The 17,816-nt window shown below is 42.9% G+C and overlaps 2 protein-coding genes across 2 annotated transcripts in view; one reads left to right on the plus strand and one right to left on the minus strand.

The window, feature by feature from the left end:
* Positions 1-4,179: 4,179 nt before the first annotated feature.
* On the minus strand, positions 4,180-8,054 carry LOC146199622 (sorting nexin-14-like). Its single transcript, XM_084595144.1, has one exon. The coding sequence runs from the start codon at positions 7,757-7,759 to the stop codon at positions 5,126-5,128; it is 2,634 nt and encodes an 877-aa protein (XP_084451270.1). The 5' UTR covers positions 7,760-8,054; the 3' UTR covers positions 4,180-5,125.
* Positions 8,055-8,215: 161 nt separating this feature from the next.
* Positions 8,216-17,816, plus strand: part of LOC146199623 (nucleotide triphosphate diphosphatase NUDT15-like) — a 38,252-nt gene continuing 28,651 nt past the window's right edge. The window contains exons 1-4 of the mRNA XM_084595145.1: positions 8,216-8,353; positions 8,488-8,545; positions 11,312-11,520; positions 14,917-15,100. Coding sequence (XP_084451271.1) covers positions 8,344-8,353; positions 8,488-8,545; positions 11,312-11,520; positions 14,917-15,100 — 461 coding nt within the window. The 5' untranslated portion in view covers positions 8,216-8,343. The remainder of the gene's footprint in view (positions 8,354-8,487; positions 8,546-11,311; positions 11,521-14,916; positions 15,101-17,816) is intronic.

The following is a 17,816-nucleotide window of genomic DNA, read 5'->3' on the forward strand; positions in this document are numbered from 1 at the left end:
CGGCTCTGTAAGTTCGTGGGATAAATGCGTCCCGCTCACAAAAGGTTATAACATGGTGCAGTTTGATTCATGTAGTGGTGAATGAAATGAATAATGGCATGGGAAGAAGTATCTTGAACTACGACAGTTCACACCCCAGGAGTTTCTGGGGTTTAATCCTACTCAGTCGGCTGAAAGCTGCTCAATAGAGATTTAAACATTGCTCAGGTTGTGCAAAACTTTTGTCACTGCCATTCATGCAGGCTAGGAAATTGCAGGGCACATCGACTGGGCTCCTTGGCACTGTAAAGCATAAAGTCAGAGGAAGAAAAGGCTATCATTCAGGCATTTCCACTTTTGTACTGCCTTGGTGCCTTGCACTCGGTATACAGAAAACAAAGATGCATTTTGGAGAGTCTAGATTTGACACATTGCATTCCACATTAACAGTGCAAAAATACACGGGGCTTTGATGGTATTATGCATTTCCACCCTGCATCCATTTGTCCAGACTGAGTTTCCATTGAGAATTGGCTTAAAAACAGTTTATCCTGGATATATCAAATTACTGCTCATATCGAACTGTAAGAATTATCTCCTTGAAAATTCTATGCACAGCAGTAGCAGCGTTCACATTTATTTATGTCCCATTCAGCAAAACATTCAATATATCAAAATGGCACTGCAACCCTGCTGGTGACACTTCTCCTTATAGTGCTCGTGCGATCGCCTTCAGAGAGCAGAGGCCAGTCACCTGCATGGTCTTGGAAACTGGCTGGCATCACTAGTGCTGTGAAAACTGCATGAAGGGGTGAACATGGTGTGTGGTTGAGGTTGACCTCTGTTCTGACGTACAAAACTGACAACCAGTGTATTCATTGTACTGGTTGTGATGCCATGAAGTGAACCTGAAGTGAACCTGGCTGACCGAAGACAACTTTTGCCTATCTGTTACCAGAAAATATTTGAACTATTTTGCATTCACTTTCAAATTTGACACACCTGAGATAAACTGTATTGTGAAAACAAAGTATAAAAGAAACTGTTGACTCCAGTGGGAAAATCTTGAATTGGTGTGTACCAACTGGACAATTTCAGACACTAAATTAGTACACAATTGGCCCAATTTTGATTATTTCAATTTCAATTATTCCATTCAGGAGACATTCACAAACTGTACCACTATATATTGTGCAAAATTCACATCCATGCGAAAGAAAAAGAAATGATTGTGAGGACTGTATTAATGTGCAAACATATTTACAAATTTAGAAATTGAAATTATGACACCTACCCACTTTTATAGAAGCCAAGTCAAGACATTTATGCAGCAGATTCATGGAACACTTATAATAAAAAATTGCTAACAAATGTCGAACACATATCCAACAGGACACACTTTTGATCGCACTTATGTGCTCCACAAATATTATATTCTAATGATGGTCTTAGTGGTCCTTGTTAGTTCATCGTGGTTATTTAATTACGACTGCATAAAAAATGCGATTGATCTATGCATAGTTCAGCAGATAAACATTCTGATGCCACTTACTATAGTTACATTAGTTTCACTGTTTTTCAAATATGGAAATATTTTTATACGGGTATACGAGTTGCAATTCAGACCAATTGGTAAGAACGACTGAGCTCGCTAGTTGGCATAGACTGACCAAATCGAGTGCCCGATTGTAATAGCACCTACCAATCGGCTGATATGTCCAATGCACAGCCTATTTAGACTGTAAAATTAGAGTAACTATTCTAATTGGAAGCAGTTGGAAACAATATTTGTCCAATCAGGCGACCAATGCATACTAATTGTACAGTACGGTCTGTTGGAATGTGCAGTCGCATAGCCCAATTAAACACTTTGCAAAGCACTGCCGTGGACAACTGGCGAGAATGGCCAGCATCGTGTGCACGCTCAGAAAGGTGCTTACTGCGCGTGCACCTTTTGCGATCATTTGCCACTGGTTCCCTCGTGAAAGCTTTGTAAAGCCTGGAAGACACGTGGTCTCATGTTTCGTTTAACATTGGAGTGTACTGTACACTTTTCTGTACCATCAGAACTAGTTGGAAGCCATATTGAATCCAATAGTTAGTCTGGATGGGCCCAATTGATTTCAATCTTGATTCAAAGTAACCAATTGGAGGCAGCAATTTCTCAATTGGTCCCAGAGGGTCCAATTCATTTCAATAGACAAGTCCACTAGTACTATTGGTTTCTCCTCTGACTCAATCCTAACCAATTAGAAGATTTTTCCAGTTGGTTCCAGTTGATTCTTATTGCTTAAGCCAATTGGAGTCGGCCATTTTTTTTTTTTACTGGGAAAGTTTGGTTCTCAAGAACGTTGTTCACAATATGTGTCTCAACAGGGCACAAATGTATCATCCACCTTATTCTTATCTCTTGAGCAGAGTTGCACTCATCACTTAACAGTATTATCTCTTGAGCAGAGTTGCACTCATCACTTAACAGTATATGTGCATAAATATTGAAAATTGGAAAGCTAATTAGCTTCGCAGTATACAGTAACATATAGACATCTCTCCAATTTCTTAAATTATAGTTTGGCTCTCAGTGCAGCAATGCATGACTGCTGGGTTAGTCAAAATAAGATATACATCTGCAAGTTTCTAAGAGCGTTTAAATGGCTAATGAAATAAGAAAGGTGCACGAACGATTGATTTCAATCACTTCTCATTGCAGCAGAACCATTTTTAAGTTTGTGCCCCACCATGGCGGTGCAGTGGTTAGGGCGCTCCACTACTGTGGCCAAGGTTGCGAGATCAAATACCTGTAGTGGCGGCTGCTTTTCGATGAAGGCAAAAAACGAGGCGTCCGTCTGCTATGCGATGTCAGTGCATGCTAAAGAACCCCAGGTGGTCAAAATTTCCGGAGCCCTCCACTAAGGCGTCTTTCATAGCCCGAGTCACTTTGGGACATTAAACCCCATAAACCAAATTTTCAAGTTCACTTCGTTAACACCAAGTATCCGGTGGCCAAAAATGATGCTTCTCCTCTCTCTCAACTCATTCATGCCAACGTGCGTGAAAAAAAAAAAAAGCAGTTTGGACCGGCACTCTGCCCGGCCCATCCTACCCTCATTACTTGGGTGCATTGAGAAAGTTCGCATAGACTACCCACTTTACGTCACAGGTGAAGGGTGGCTAAGAATGTTTGGCAATGTGTTGTCCTATTAGGTTGGAAGCAGCAAATTTTAAAAATAACTTGTAAATAATGGGATCCATGCTGGAGACTTCATATTCAACTCAAGTACTCATGAAGACCACCTCTATAGATCTTTTTGCTTTAGAATGTGACCATTCATTTCAGAACACCTAAACCTGTTGGAAACAGCATAGAACTAACTCCTGTGTCCCTATCCAGCCAAACAACAGTTACCATGAACCTTCAATTTTCTATTTTGTGCTGGTTGTCTGATGATGTAACCTGAAGACATATTGAAATTAAATCCCCAGTTAGCAAGAATTAACCCATATATATGTGTGGGTTGAGCTCTTAATTAGTGACCACAGTAATCATGAGAATGCATCAAACTGCAGAAAACATTGGTATAGAAAAGTGCAAAGCAGCTTCTTTCGTTGGTCATTCAAAAGCAGGCATCACAGTTTTTGCAGTGTGCTTGGGGCTTTGAATAGAATTTAGGGAATCCAAGTATATGCATTTTTAATTGAAAAGTGATCAGAAATTTCATTGCGTTTAAGCTACTGGGCCTCAAGTACCTTTCAAGCCACTCCTATAACTTTTTGTCCGAGGCCTGCTCCTAGTAATCAACAAAATAAACATTCATCTTTTATTCATTCTCTGTACTGCTAAAGGTTTTTATTCCTAAGGCATCATAAACGCACAAGCTGTGTTGGAACATTTATATTTTTGTCCTGGGTCAAAATAGATTTCTGTGCACCGACCAGTTTGAATGGGCAAGGCAGTAAAAGGGTAATAGACACAAGTGGGACATGTAAACTATTCAGTCCACCAAGAGGTGTAATAGTGACTGCAAGAAAAAAAATTTGATATTTTAGCATAAAAATGCACCAAGATGAGTTGCCAAAGTGAGCTCATAAAAGCATTGTGCTCTTACATTTCATGAAGGGATTACCTAATACACATTCCTGTTTTGCAGATCAGAGAATATGTTATACGGGTGTGTCCATTTGCTATAGAAAACGGCAGCATTCACTGCAAGGAATTTTTATTCATTGAATTATTATACATAGCTGCACAGCAACATTATTCTGAATATAAATTAACTCGTACAAAATAAATTAGCGTTCAGGAGAGAACAAAGAGCATAGTCCCAGTTTCACATCAATCTTGTTTGTCATGCCCTCAGCCGGTCATTTCTTGACTGCTGCAGGCTTTGATGCAACCCAACAATGTAAGCTTTATGCAGAAAGTAGTTGTTACCAACTTCTAATCTAGCTTTAAATTGCCTAAATAAAGCATGTGATTAATATTAACCTTAGAAGCTTCTAATGTAGAGCTCTTGATAACCTTAATACAGTACTGCAAGATCGCATAGTTCTCAGAAGATCCAGCTGAACCTATAATGCATGCCAAACAAAGCATGCCACTCTCCGAGAGCAGTGAAGCAGCACTGAAAACTAATATGGTTACCAAGTAACTAGTACTAAAACTATCTGGTATTTTATAAATTCTACCCTGCCGATGGCTCTCCTAGATTAAATGCATTCACCTCTCCGGCACGCCACTTGTGCAGAAAAAGTGGTGCCATGCAGTGTCACAGGGTGCTGAGGTCGCCTAACAAGGCCCGTTCATGGTTGATTAGTCTCAAGAGAATGGCAAGCAGTGACTGGTGTTGACAGGCAAGAGACTGGTGCTAACTGTACCATCAAAGGAAAATGAGAATATTCACAAATGGCACCTGTCATTTTGTTTGAGATAAAAGCAGTCCTGAGATCTTGATCATGTCAAGGCTGTGCAGAATATGTCTACACTTGTCATGGTCACATGAGACTGGCACTTGCCAACTGTGCTAAACATAGCCTGAAACTAGCACATGTGTATTTTTACCTGCTCCGTATACAAACGCTGGGTAAGACGACTAGACAACACAACAAAACTAAGATTGCCAATACCGAACGGTAGTCTTCTTATCCTTTATGCAGCCCATCCCTTCATTTCAGGAAACATCTCCTCGACAAGAAGGTCGAGTAGCACATAACAGATCTGCTTGTTGAGCAGTGGCTGCTGTATCGCTTGGAAAACAGTTTCAACAGCCAGTGCATGGCATCTGGGACCAATTACTCGCACCAGAATATCTGGAAGAAATTTCTCCATTTCAAGGTGAGTCTCTGTTGCCCGAGCACATTTTTGTGCCGGGGTGCGCGGTGATTCATTTTCACCCAAGACAGCTTCATTGAGTAAGTTTATAATGAGTGTCAGCCGTCCGGGGGCAAGAGCTTGCTTGAGTTTTCCTTCCAAGTAACGCTCAGTGATGCCTTGGACTGAACACCGTAGCAGAGGAATGAGAGCACGAAGGAGTCTTAATGACCACGGTGCAGCGTGAAAGAGGACATCAGCAAGGTGGACAACATAGTCATACACAAATTCCATGCTTTGGCTTTGGGTACAAAGCTGAGTGGATGACCGTGGCAGACCCTGCCGATTTTTCTGGAGCACAGAGGGGCGCTGTGGTCGCACATGTTTTCTGGGAGCCTCCAGAAGGTCTGGACGAGGCCGTGGTGGTGCCTGTTGCGTGGATGCAAGGAAAGACTGCAGAAAAGGCTCCAAGTGCTGCCCTTTCTCCTTGACAAGCCGCATTGGTACTGTGCGAAACATCTTTCCCAGACGTATGTCGGGTAGAAAGCTGGCTGTGAACTCGACATCAAGACGAAGGAAACTGTACAGTAACTCGGAGCTTCGCAGTGGTGGCAAGGTAAGCAAATCCTGCAGATACTTTTCGAGTGCAGCACGACATGCCGGCAACTGTTGCCTCCCTGGTGATCTCCGTGGTGGTAATGGAGTGACTGCAAGCTCCCCGTGAAATTCCTGCAGTTTTGCTTCGAGAACGTAGAACTCATGATGCCTGCGTGCAACGGACCAATGCAAGTCTTCTGGTCCATCTCCATTACCAACGTCAATGCGCTGAACTTCTACAACAAATGCAACATAGTGCCGATGTTGCATGTCAACTCTTGTCTCTGTCCGAGGAATGGAGACTCTCCACGCAGATAAGTCTTTCAGCCGAGAGTCATTTGTGATTATCGGCATGTCTGGAATCTGTGGTTCTTCAGCACACTGTACAACTTCCTGTGGCACAGCTTCCTGTGGCATGTCCTCCTGTAGGCCATCATCAGCAGCGGCCCACAAAGCATCCTTAAGTTTGTGGCCAATTTTTGCTACAGTCCAGTTCTTGCCTGAAGCACGGTCTTTACCTTTTGGCACTTCACCAATGGCACGTGCCTTACAAACAACTTCAAAGTACTTGTCACTTTCGAAAAACAGTGGGCAAAAGACTTCTTCCAGGAGTGAATAAACAGAGTCAGATGCCGCATAAAGCAGCGGGGACTTTTGCAGTTCAACAATTTCTTCCGGCCCTCGTTCAAGTATTGCACAAATCTTCTCAGCTGTCCCTGCTGCAAGAGGCACTCTTCGTGGAGCATCTTCGCCCATATATTCAGCATAAATCTCACTTGCCTGGTCATGCAATTCAAGCCGATCATCAAGGCTCAGGTCTGGGTTCAATATCCGCAGATGAAAATCATCTAGAGCAATATAGAAGTCATACAGGTGGCGTGCACCTTGGTCTCTAAGGAATTCCAAGAAGGGGAGCTGAGTAGAAGGATCTGCAAGCACTGTCTGAAGGTCTCGTGGGCGATGGATTCCATGTAGAGGTGACGGTGGAGCTCTTGCAAAATGCTCCAAGAATTCCACACGCTGGCAATCCAGTGGAAGTATGGTCATAGGCGTCTTGTCCAGAAAAAGGAGAAGAAGGTGATTCACTATGTCCGGATCTGAAATCACGTCCATCGCCCTCAAAAGCACAGTGTTCCCAAGCAGTTCACGCAGCAGCGTACAAGCGCTTTTACATTTAACGTAGCGCGCTGGTAACAGTCGCGAAATCAAGCTTTCTGACAAAAGTCGCAAGTAATGATGCTCGGCCTCGTGACTTCCCACTGCTACATGAACCTGCGAACCCATACTACTCAGAACAAGGCGAGCTTGGTCAGCAGCGTCAGTCATCACAACACGAGACCTCAGGATCGCGTCTAGATGCGATATTGCGGCCTGCGCAACTGGTCCCGTGATGAAACGCACCAAATCGACCTCTGAAGCTCGCCGGCAAAATGCTGCCAAAAGGTGACGAAGCACAAGACGCAGTTCGTGAACGAAAGCTTGGTCACTACTGACGCCCCGAAACCAGACATGCACGTATTCACGCAGGATTCCATTAAGGAAAGACTCTAGTGCTTGGTCAACTTCTTTGGGGACATTGAGGTCTTTCCAAGGGAAAATGGCGTATTCGTCCGCAGTTCCGTTAACTCCGTTAAAAAAGCGTCGCCTTGGTCCCTTCTTTTCTGCGCGTTTTCGTGTCACAAGCAAGTCCGGCACTTCCACATGTCCATTCTTCAGAAGTCGCATCCAGATACCACCACATATAAAGGAACATATCACAGTCACTCCAGAGAGTACGCCCAGCCACAGGACGCATGCAGCTGCAACGCCTAAGACGACGACAACTGTCGATGATAGAAACTTGTCGTGGCAAACAATCACACTATAGGAATGCATTTCTGAACAATGCCGAGAGAGGCAATGGCACAATTTATCTCATAACAGTAACACCATCGTATGACGACCCTAGCTGGAGATGACTCCTCTTACATGCGCATTCATCACCGACGTCCATGATTACGGGTTTAATAAGCGTTCATATTTCTTGCTTTTCAATCACAGGAATGAGCGTTACAAGTTTCATTGCGTTCTGTCTCTTTGCCACTACTTCCTTGAGTTTCGCCTTACGTTCGGCTGGTTTAGCGATGCGATCATTGCGATGCCATCTGATGCAGCGGAAGTGACATAAAGGACATCAGTGTACGCAACGATGCAAAGTTGGTTTTTAAACTAATCCTAGACATAAACCATTTTTTTATTGTAGTGTTAACAGTGTTAACTGCGCATGATTGCACCTACTTCTTAAAACACTGAATAAAAACTTCAAGAGAATTTTTTATTGTTTTGTTTTTATATTTATTTCAAAACTTTCGTAGCATCAGCGCTGTTTGTGCCGCTGTCCCGCTGTTTTCAACTTTGGACTTTCGCACCATTTGCAGTTTCATTTGAAGTTTTCTCCAGCTGCACAGGACACAAGATCAATGGAAGAAGGTAAGACCGGAAAATAGGCAAAACGGTACTGCAATGATCGAACTTATGACTTCGTCACGAATGTGCATGAAGATGTCACTGTCCGTAGCTCATGACTGACCGTCTGTCTTACTGCTAGCCTTGCTTGGTTGCAGGTCACGAACGAAGCGATGACAACGCAGCTGGTGCTGACGACTCATCGCCTCTTCAAAAGTGAGTGCTGCTGGATATTCTTTTATATCAAATTAGTGGTGTGCGTTAGCCAGCCCGTTCAGCGGTCGATGCGTAGCGCGTACACTTTACTGCGATTGTCTGACAATTTCCTAGTGGGACATGGAGCGCATGTTTTCTGAGGACAGTGGGATCGCCCATTGATGATTTGCATAGGGCAGCGGAAAAGTACAAATAAACTAAGAATAAGTGTTCGGGTCATGCATCAAGCCCCCAGATAATCACATCACTTATGCGGACAATAAATCTAGCAGATCAGTTGATTCCATTTGAGACATTTCCAGTTGGTACCGTTTGAATTTCACAGTTGTATTTTTGCCCCCAGTTGAACCAACGGGTCCCAGTTTGATTCTAGGTCCCGGCCTGGCAACTGGACTGCCCTTTTGAGGAGATACAATAAAATGTACCTTAAACATTTGTGCTAATGCCTAATGTGGCAAATATTTGTCTAACCTTATCTCTTTTGCAGCGTTCAGGTGAAGAAAAACACAAGTGACTTGGAGAATGGAGAAGTGCGAATGCAGTTATAATGAAATTCGGTTTATAGGGCTCAGCATGGAGCAGGGGTCGGATGAAGTTCTGAAAGCTATAATGACATTTTACAGGTTAACTGAAATCATGGGCACTCAAGCTTTCATGGCAATGAACAAACCAGGCGTACATAGCACACAAACTGCATTAACATAATGCCAACATTCTCAACACGATTACGGAATACACTTTGGCTTTGGGTTCATATACTGTAATTATGGAGCCCCCATGCTGGAGCCAGTTGTGCTTGCCCATTAAACACAGCTATTTCATTAATTTTTACCACGGAAGGTGACACAAGCAGTAAATGCAATTCGGCATGTCATGGGGGTGAAATGTTTTACTAAAAAAAAATATATATCATTAACTGGTGCAACGAGTGCAACCCACTTGAACACACTCAAGTCACTCTCTCCCAGTGCCTTTCACAAACCCTTACTTGAAACTGCTTGTATTTAGAGGGAAACCTGGCCGTTGGAACAGCTGAGATTTGTACTCTCCCTGGTAGTCAGCGCCTTGTAGTAGTTGCTGTCTCTGCCTTTTGACAAGGAAAGTAAATTATACCTCAGGTTTCGTGATGGTTTTCTCTATAATGTAAACACTGGTGCAGTACAGCTACCTGTTGTGCAGATTCAGGTATACCCTGTTAAGTTTACAAACAAAAGGTTGGCAGTCAATAATGCCTACGAGCACGGAGCTCATTCTTTGCCTAAATGCACCTCTGTGAGCCCTGCAATTTTCTTGGCATGATTGTAAAATACTGTGTCATATAGAGAAACCAAAATGCACAGGGAACTCAGCTCCTTAAGTTTAGACAATGCGAAGCTTCCCACTAGTCTAAAATAAAATCAGGAGGAATTGACATTTCTCAGTGTTATGAGAGTTCATCTTTTCATGCTTATTTTCTTCTCTTTTCATGGTGGTAAGACATGAAACTTGTTGTGCAGCGGTAGCCACAATTACATAGTACACTGTCTCTGTTTCTATGCATCGCCAATATTCTCTTACCATTTCCCAGACATTTTAATATCTGCAAAAACGGCAAAAGGAGCTTCTCTACAGCCAAATGTCACCGCCTCTGCATTGAGACAGACCTTTAAGCATATAGACACATTGTTGCCTTAAATGTATTAAGTTGCCATGCCTTGTAGCATACTAAAAAAACTTAACACTTATTTAATTTGAAAAACAGAAGGACCATTAGAGCTGTCTCAGTTTATTTAAGTGGTGTGCATTTTTTGGCTGTTATAGTACCTACTTTGAAAAAGGTGGTACACTAGGTCACATTTATAAATGTGCAATGCAGAATTCGAAGGGTTCACTTAAATAACCAGTAATATGTGCTTCACAAAGGCCAGCATTGCGGGACCTGTGGAGCAGCTAGTGCAGCCGGAGTATGCGGCCTCAGTGGTAGGCCTCAAAGAAATAGCATGAAAAGACAAGGGAAGTGAAAGGCGCAGTTACAGAAACAAGTCCTCTCTGTCATTTCGCACTTTATCTTCAAGATCTAAGATCATGGCGAAACTAGTCCAAACAGTCATTATTCTTTTACTGTGGAGGCTTATGGCAATTGTCTAGCCTCAGAAGGATGTAGTGCTGTCCACATCTGCGATGCGTATGCAATGCATGGTTTGCATTTTCCGTGCTTGCAAAGAGGCATCAGCGTCTAATCACATTTAAGGAAAGGCTAGTTTATGTGAGCTTGTGGACATCCACCAAGGCTGGCTCAACAAGCTAAAGGGTTGCTGCCTTCCTCAGAATCTCCCGAGTTATGGTAGTCATGACACTTGTTGGCGGCTACCTTGTGTGCAGATTACGGCAAAAGTACTCCAAAATGTGAAACAAATGTTCGCTGTTATGAGGCTAAGTCTACCACTTACAGTTGTGAACTGTAAGTTGTTGGTGGAGTGCGCCTAGAAAAGAAATTGCAAAATGTTTCATTGGAAGCTCGATAATCTTTTTTTTCTTTTCAAGTATCATTGGAGCAGGAGGTGAAAGAATGCATGTGCTGTTGCTCTGTCATTGCAGCATCTAGAACAATTTGTTTGTGGACATATGTGGTGCACATTTGGCAAAAAGGTTAGGAAGGTGTAAAAACTTGGGTCCATCTGGCAGTTTTCCTTACCGAGGCTTTTGCAAACATTAAGCATTCAGTATTCTCAACGAAGTGCTGAAGAAACATTTAATATTTTCCTTTTCCTGCTTCTTGAATTACAGGTACATGCAGCTGTGTACAGAGTTGAAGAGTAAACTCAAGGCAAGCCAGTCTCAACTGGAAATTCTTGATGGACTTCGTCTTGCAACTCTGGACAGCATGACAAAACAGGCACAAGCTCTTCCTTTGGAGAACCTGGTCCAGTACACTCGCAGCCTTCTCACTATGTTGCAAACCAAGCATGACTTGAAGTTCGAGGGAAGCTCGAATGGTAAGCTATTCATGGGTTGTCTCTTTCCATTGCATGTGATGGACATTTTGTACCGAACAATTTTTGAAAACAGGCTGTCATTTTTGGGGCTATACTGAGTGCCATGATCACTTTTGCTGTTTGTTAGATGTTTTCTTGTTTGTTTGTTTTTTTATACAGAAAAATTATGCTAGATTAAGTTTGCGAGATTCGGTTTTAATCTAAAATGATCGGTATTCTTGACATGTGAACCACATAGCAAGGTATGTGTCATTTATGAGGCTGCATCACTCCAAAAGTGGGCAAAAGAAGAGCTCTGTTTGTGTTTATGCGTGTGTGTGGGCCATATGCTGCGGTCGCTGTGTGCCGCAAAACTCTTCGAACTGGCGACAAGGGTAGGCAAGTTGGTGCCGGATGGATGGCTAACAGTAGAGGAGATTAAGAATGCGCGCCATCCCTGAAAGGCACACCTGATTCTCCTGCATTCAACCCCAGTTGCACCTGCCTGCTTGCAAAGAGATATAGGTCTGCTGAACGGCCATAGCTTTTCAAGAGCTTGAGAGATGCCCGCTACGGTCTGGAGCAGCGGCAATGTTGAAAGGACTGCAGGGTGAGGACTCCAATAGGTTTTCTTTATGATTGGCTTATACGATTTAATGTCCCATAACAACGCAGTCTAGGAGGGATGCCTTAGTGGAGGGCTCCAGAAATTTCGTCCGGCTGGGGTTCTTTAATATGCTCGGCCATTGCACAATACATGGGCACCTTGCTTTTTGCTTCTATCGAAAAATGGCTGCCATAACCGGAGTTTGATCTTGCATCTTTGGGTTCAACATTTGAGTACCCTGGCCATTGAGCCACCGTGGCAGGGCGGATCCCCAAGGGAAGAGGAAGCTTTAAGGAGACACAATGGACACAGAGAGAGAACAGGGGAAAACGGATGTGTGTTATGTTGGCAGGCCACACCCTGACCAAGAATTTGTACTGCAGTTGCAGATGGATGTGTTAAAATTCTTAAATTTAGCAATTTTTCTTCTGGTTTGACTGAATTGGGAAAGCAGAGGAGAAAAAGGATGTTCTATTTAAGTGGATAGAAGTGAGAAGTGTGACAGTGTCCTCAGGTGTTTATCCTGTGGTAACATGACAGCCAGGTCTTTAAAGAACGAACTTCACTTTGCATTTGTGTCTGACGGTTTCATCATTTTCATAGGCCTTTTAGATGGCAATATTACTCTGCAGGGGGCACCTGTTAAAGTAGATGTTTGGTGTGCTATGCGACACTACGGAACACGAGAGCACCCATGCCTAGCCCTGAGTAGCATCACTGTGTGGGGAAAAGGGGATCCTGGTGGTTGAGCCGATGCTGAGTGTTCAGACCTTTAAGGCCCCTCGGTGGAGGCAATACATCACTTTGGCCCCCGCTTTCTGTAGACTGGAGGAAATTGGCAGTCGCCTTTTTCTATTCTCTCCTCCATCTTTTACACCCCTATTGCCTTTCTCGCAACTCTCCTGTCCTCTCCTCTTTTCTTCATTTTCCTCCTGCCTTTCTTTTTTTCTGGCAGCAAGGGTTAACCTTCAGTGGCTGACCACCCTGTGTTATGCTATATTCAGTTACAATCAGGGTGTATGGCTGGCATGGGCAAGACTTCCTTGCAAACTCCTTTCTTGTCCCTTTGTTTGGCTCCAGGGTAGGTAGCCGCTACCCTAGGGGCATGAACAACATTTATTTTATGGCTTCTTCTCAACTCTCAGATGATCCACTCATGAAAAAGGAGGCACTCCGATGAGACCTCAAAGTTCCTTTTGAAAAATGGAAACAGGTTCCCATGCTTCCACGTGCTGCGCAGTGAAGACGTAAAACAGCTAGACAGATCTCACCTTTCGTTGTGACCAAGACATTGACAGAAGCATTAGGTCGGGCTACAATGTCAGGAAACATCCGATCGGCCACATTCCCTTAGAAATCCTATCTAATCACCAGCATGAAAACCTCTCAGCAGTAAACAGCACAGGGCCAAAAGGAGTGCGAGATATGGAAAGCTTTCCTTGTGCACTTAGAAAGACAGGCGTGTTTGATTAAAGGGACAGAACACTGGCCAAAATATGTCATGAGATTATGGCGTAGATGAGAAGACCGTGCCTCGTATAGTACAGATCGAGCACTACAATATCAAATAAAAGGGCTTTACAATTTTAATTTGCCATTGAAAATTGCATAAAAACAACTGAGGCGCTATCTAGCGGAGAAATCCTATTACTTTCACTGTAGTACCCCACATGACTACATGTCAGCAAAATATCGCTGATTTTCATAAGTGCGTACTGTTCTTTTTCTTCTAGAAGTGCTTTTCATAATTTATTATATTTTGCGCTCTCTCGCTGCGTCCTTAAATAAAAACACCCCTCCTTTCGCACCGCGAGAGGCATGCTTTCAGGTTTTGCCACTAGATGGCACCACAGTGTTTGGAATTCCGTGAGTGAAGCAATGATAGCGCCCACTAAAACTTTCGTTGACGAGGCGTGCATTATTGTGCCGTAACAGCCTTGAGTGTGAAAATGAAAAGGACGTTACTCTAAGCAAAAAAATGAGTAATTACTGCCTGGCGAGTGAAATTTTTATTTGTTTTCGGTACATCTTTTTTTTTTCAACCACTAGTCATCATCACGGTTGTTGCTCATGATTTCCAGCATCGGACTACATAAAAACGGGCCCATGCACTGATAGAAAAATTCTCGGTAAAAATTTTCTACACCGTTTTTATTAAAACTGCTATGGAACCGAACATTTTAGACATCAATCTTTCCATTGTGGTGAAAACAATTTGAGACCTAAATTCCAATGTTCTGTCCCTTTAAGCGTCCATCTCGATTTCACTCTACCAAGGAACTGTACTTCAAGTCGAGAGTGCCGTTGCATATGTGGTTTCGTGTATGATCTATTCTAGGCACTTTTTTTTGCCTTACAGAATAAAATCAGTTGATGTCAGTGTTTGTGGTGACTGTTCTCTCCAGCAGTTTTTTTGTGGCTATGTGCCAGCCATCGTCTTTTTGATAACTGGTCACTTTCTGTCACTTTCTTGTTCCTAGTGATGTGTGACAGAGGCATAATGCACATCCGAAGGTGTGCTATTGCCAGTAGTACTGCCTAGAATTTCTGCATTTGTTACCAGCTCTTTTTGTTTATTTGTTGTGCCTTGCATGAGTTATGTATGCAGTATATATAAATTGTACTTTATCAATGTCTGGCAGCCTGACAGCAGTGATACATGCAGCAAATACGTTGTGCCTGTGCAAAACTTCATTGACCAAGAACTATCTTTATCTTCTTCTGTGAAGCATTGTAACAGTGATGATGGCGAACGTGTCTCCATCTAATGCATATAAAAAGGCTGCAGTATCCACATCTTTCCCCAACAGATGTTGTACAGCGGCTGTGGAAACAAATAGAAGGTGCAAGAGTGCCACCAACCAAGAGGCCAGGAATAGGTGTGGCGGTGTTTGTGCTCAGCGAGAAACAGCCTGAAAGCATCTTACTTGGCCGCCGCAAGAACACCATAGGGCATGGGCTCTACCAGGTCCCTGGTGGCCACTTGGAGTTTGGGTATGTTCGAATCACAGAAACCTCATGTTGCATGTGTCATCTACTCCAGCAGAACTTCATCGTGGTAGTGCAATCCCTTTAGAGCTTTTTTTCGTAGCTTGTAGATTAGTCTGGTAGTGTCTGCATGCATTGGAGCTTCACTTCTTTCTCATCTGCTTGGAGAGCCATTATCATCCACGTCTTAAAAGCTATACTACTATTCAGGTGCCTCTTGCTAGTTATGTGCATAGTTTCAATAAGTGGTTGAATGATGCAGGAAGATTGACTATGATTGAATATTCCTTCAGTTGCACTGTTCCATTAATAACTAGACACGTGAATTGACTCTTCGTGTCCTACTGTAGACTGAGAAATTACAGTGGTTAATAATAACAACCAGTAATGACTTGGGCAGTACAGTTGGAATTGTACATCACATGTTAACTGCAGGCATGTGTTACGCTGACAGTGATTCACCAGGTTTGTGGGCGTTACATTTTAAATGTGATTATTACAGACAGTTGGAAAGGTGAAATGAGTTAATCAGATCGAGGAAGCCTAGATCTCTGAAACAATATTGTAATGTGCTCATGAAAACCTGTTCAGGTGCTTATGAAAGTGTAATCAGAGGTGCCGAAAATTTGAGATTTCTTTGTATGACTCGTAAGTACTATGTACTCGATTCTAAAAACCACCTTTTTTCATGATTGTGATGCCCAAATTGAGGTGGGTGCTGAAATTAAAAAAATCTGTGAAGACCATGAAGCCCCCTCCCCTTCTTTTCGTGGCAGTATCTCGACAAGACAAGCGCAAGAAATAAGTTTATTTGGCAAACAGACTAGAGGCTTTACAAAGGTTAGTGCCATCTAGTGAAAGAGACAGAAACTGTGCGCGGCGGCCATGTTTTGTTCAGTCCGCCCGCGCCTCCCATCGAGTACGCTGTCAACATGCGCCTTCGTGGAACCCGTGCTTGCACCGCAAGGTGCATTGGAATGATCACAAGCGATTGTTTCATTTTGTTAACATCACAGCAGTTGCTGCTAGCACCAAGCTCTATTCAGAATGATGCCAGCATGTTGCTGCGTACCCTTCTGCAGCAAGCGCACTGTCGTAGATGCGCACGGAAACAAGGTATACGCGTGTATGCGACCGCTCGTTTGCAATCCTAGTCTGTTTTACAAGTGTCACTTGCATCATGTAAAGCATTACGGCACGTCCCTCTGACTGGGAGCTAGCTCACAAAACAGGCTATCACCTAAAACAGCAAGGTTGTTCTGCGTGCTATGGAGCTTTGTTAACTTGAAGGATAAGCTTATGCTTCGATGGAGGACACGGGAGAAGGAGCAATGCATGTATACCGAACGCTATAGTTCAAATACGTTCTTTGAAACCTTTCGTACGTAGGTTGCATTTACCATTGTGTATTTGATTTAGGACAAGGGCATGATTACTGAAACTACTTTTCACAGTCGTACGAAATTGTAGCGCTTGGTGCAGAGAGCAATACGGCTGTTTAGTGCGCCCGAGGTGCGTGTTTCACACTGCAAAAGCAGCTGCCAAACCCGCGGCGTATAGTAAAGCAGAAGAAGATGACATCCCACTAGTGTGTTGTAATATGCTCACGTCCAGCCCGCTTCGAAAGATGTTATCACGTGATAATGCATGCGAAGTCCGGTCCGCGTCCAGAACGCGCAGCTCACGATTGCATTCTGTGCCCTTATACCTGCTAGTGCGGCCGATAAAATAACGAAGTTTGCTTTTCACTTTTGTGCGTTTTATCGAGTTGCCCGATAGTTTGCTAATTGACAGCCACCTGAAATTCAGTTGATTTTGTAAATATGCCGATTTCTTGTTTATTCCCTCTGCCAGATAGCAGACAATTGAAGCTTTAACCTCATATGAAAGTGCTGTCAATGGGAAGCTTCGAGGAACTCGGCTGAAACAAAAAGAAATTTGAAAAGTCAACTCACATTATCGCGAAGTGTCAGTGCTTGGTGCAACTGGCTGTGTTCATAAAGTCAGATTTATATTATATAATACTGTTATAAAACATTACGGGGACACTTAAGCTCCGCCGTTAAGGGTATGACGCGATAGCGTCTCTCTCTCTCACACACACACATTTTCTTTCTTCTCTTTTTGAATTTTTAACTTTTATTTATTTTATATTTCGATTATTTGTTTATTTATTTTATTTAATGTTTTATATTTTTATACACCAATACTCAGGGTCAGCAACAATCACTTTTTCATTCTGAGCAATTTGACACCTTTGAACACATTCAATTATTTCAATTAATCAATTACACATTCTAAATTTTCTTCATTAGCATCACGAAGTACTGGTTTTTCTTTCTGAGCATTTTGTCACCTTTAAACCCTCAATTTCCATTTTTTTTCTTTCTTTGTTGCTTTATTTCATCAATTGGTCAATTAATTACAAATATCTTATCTCATCATTGCCTATTGCACACCAATCAATATTTGCCATGGTTGTCATGGTTACCAGACTTACTTTTGTAAACCCTCTCTTGGCAAACATCTTTGACAAATGCAATTACAGTTCGCTTAAACTTGAAGATATAGGCAGCCCTCTACAAACTCGTTCTGACTTCTATTGTGGCTCTCAAACAAACAAACAAACCAAGCAATGCGTCCCCGTGATTCCCACAAAATCTGCCGGGCGCCTCCAATGCCAGGCCTATGTGATAACATGCTAATGCAGTTATCGGGGTTG

The sequence above is a fragment of the Amblyomma maculatum genome, chromosome 2 (assembly GCF_055883805.1).
Source record: "Amblyomma maculatum isolate TAMU_Amacu chromosome 2, ASM5588380v1, whole genome shotgun sequence".
NCBI lineage: Eukaryota > Metazoa > Arthropoda > Arachnida > Ixodida > Ixodidae > Amblyomma > Amblyomma maculatum.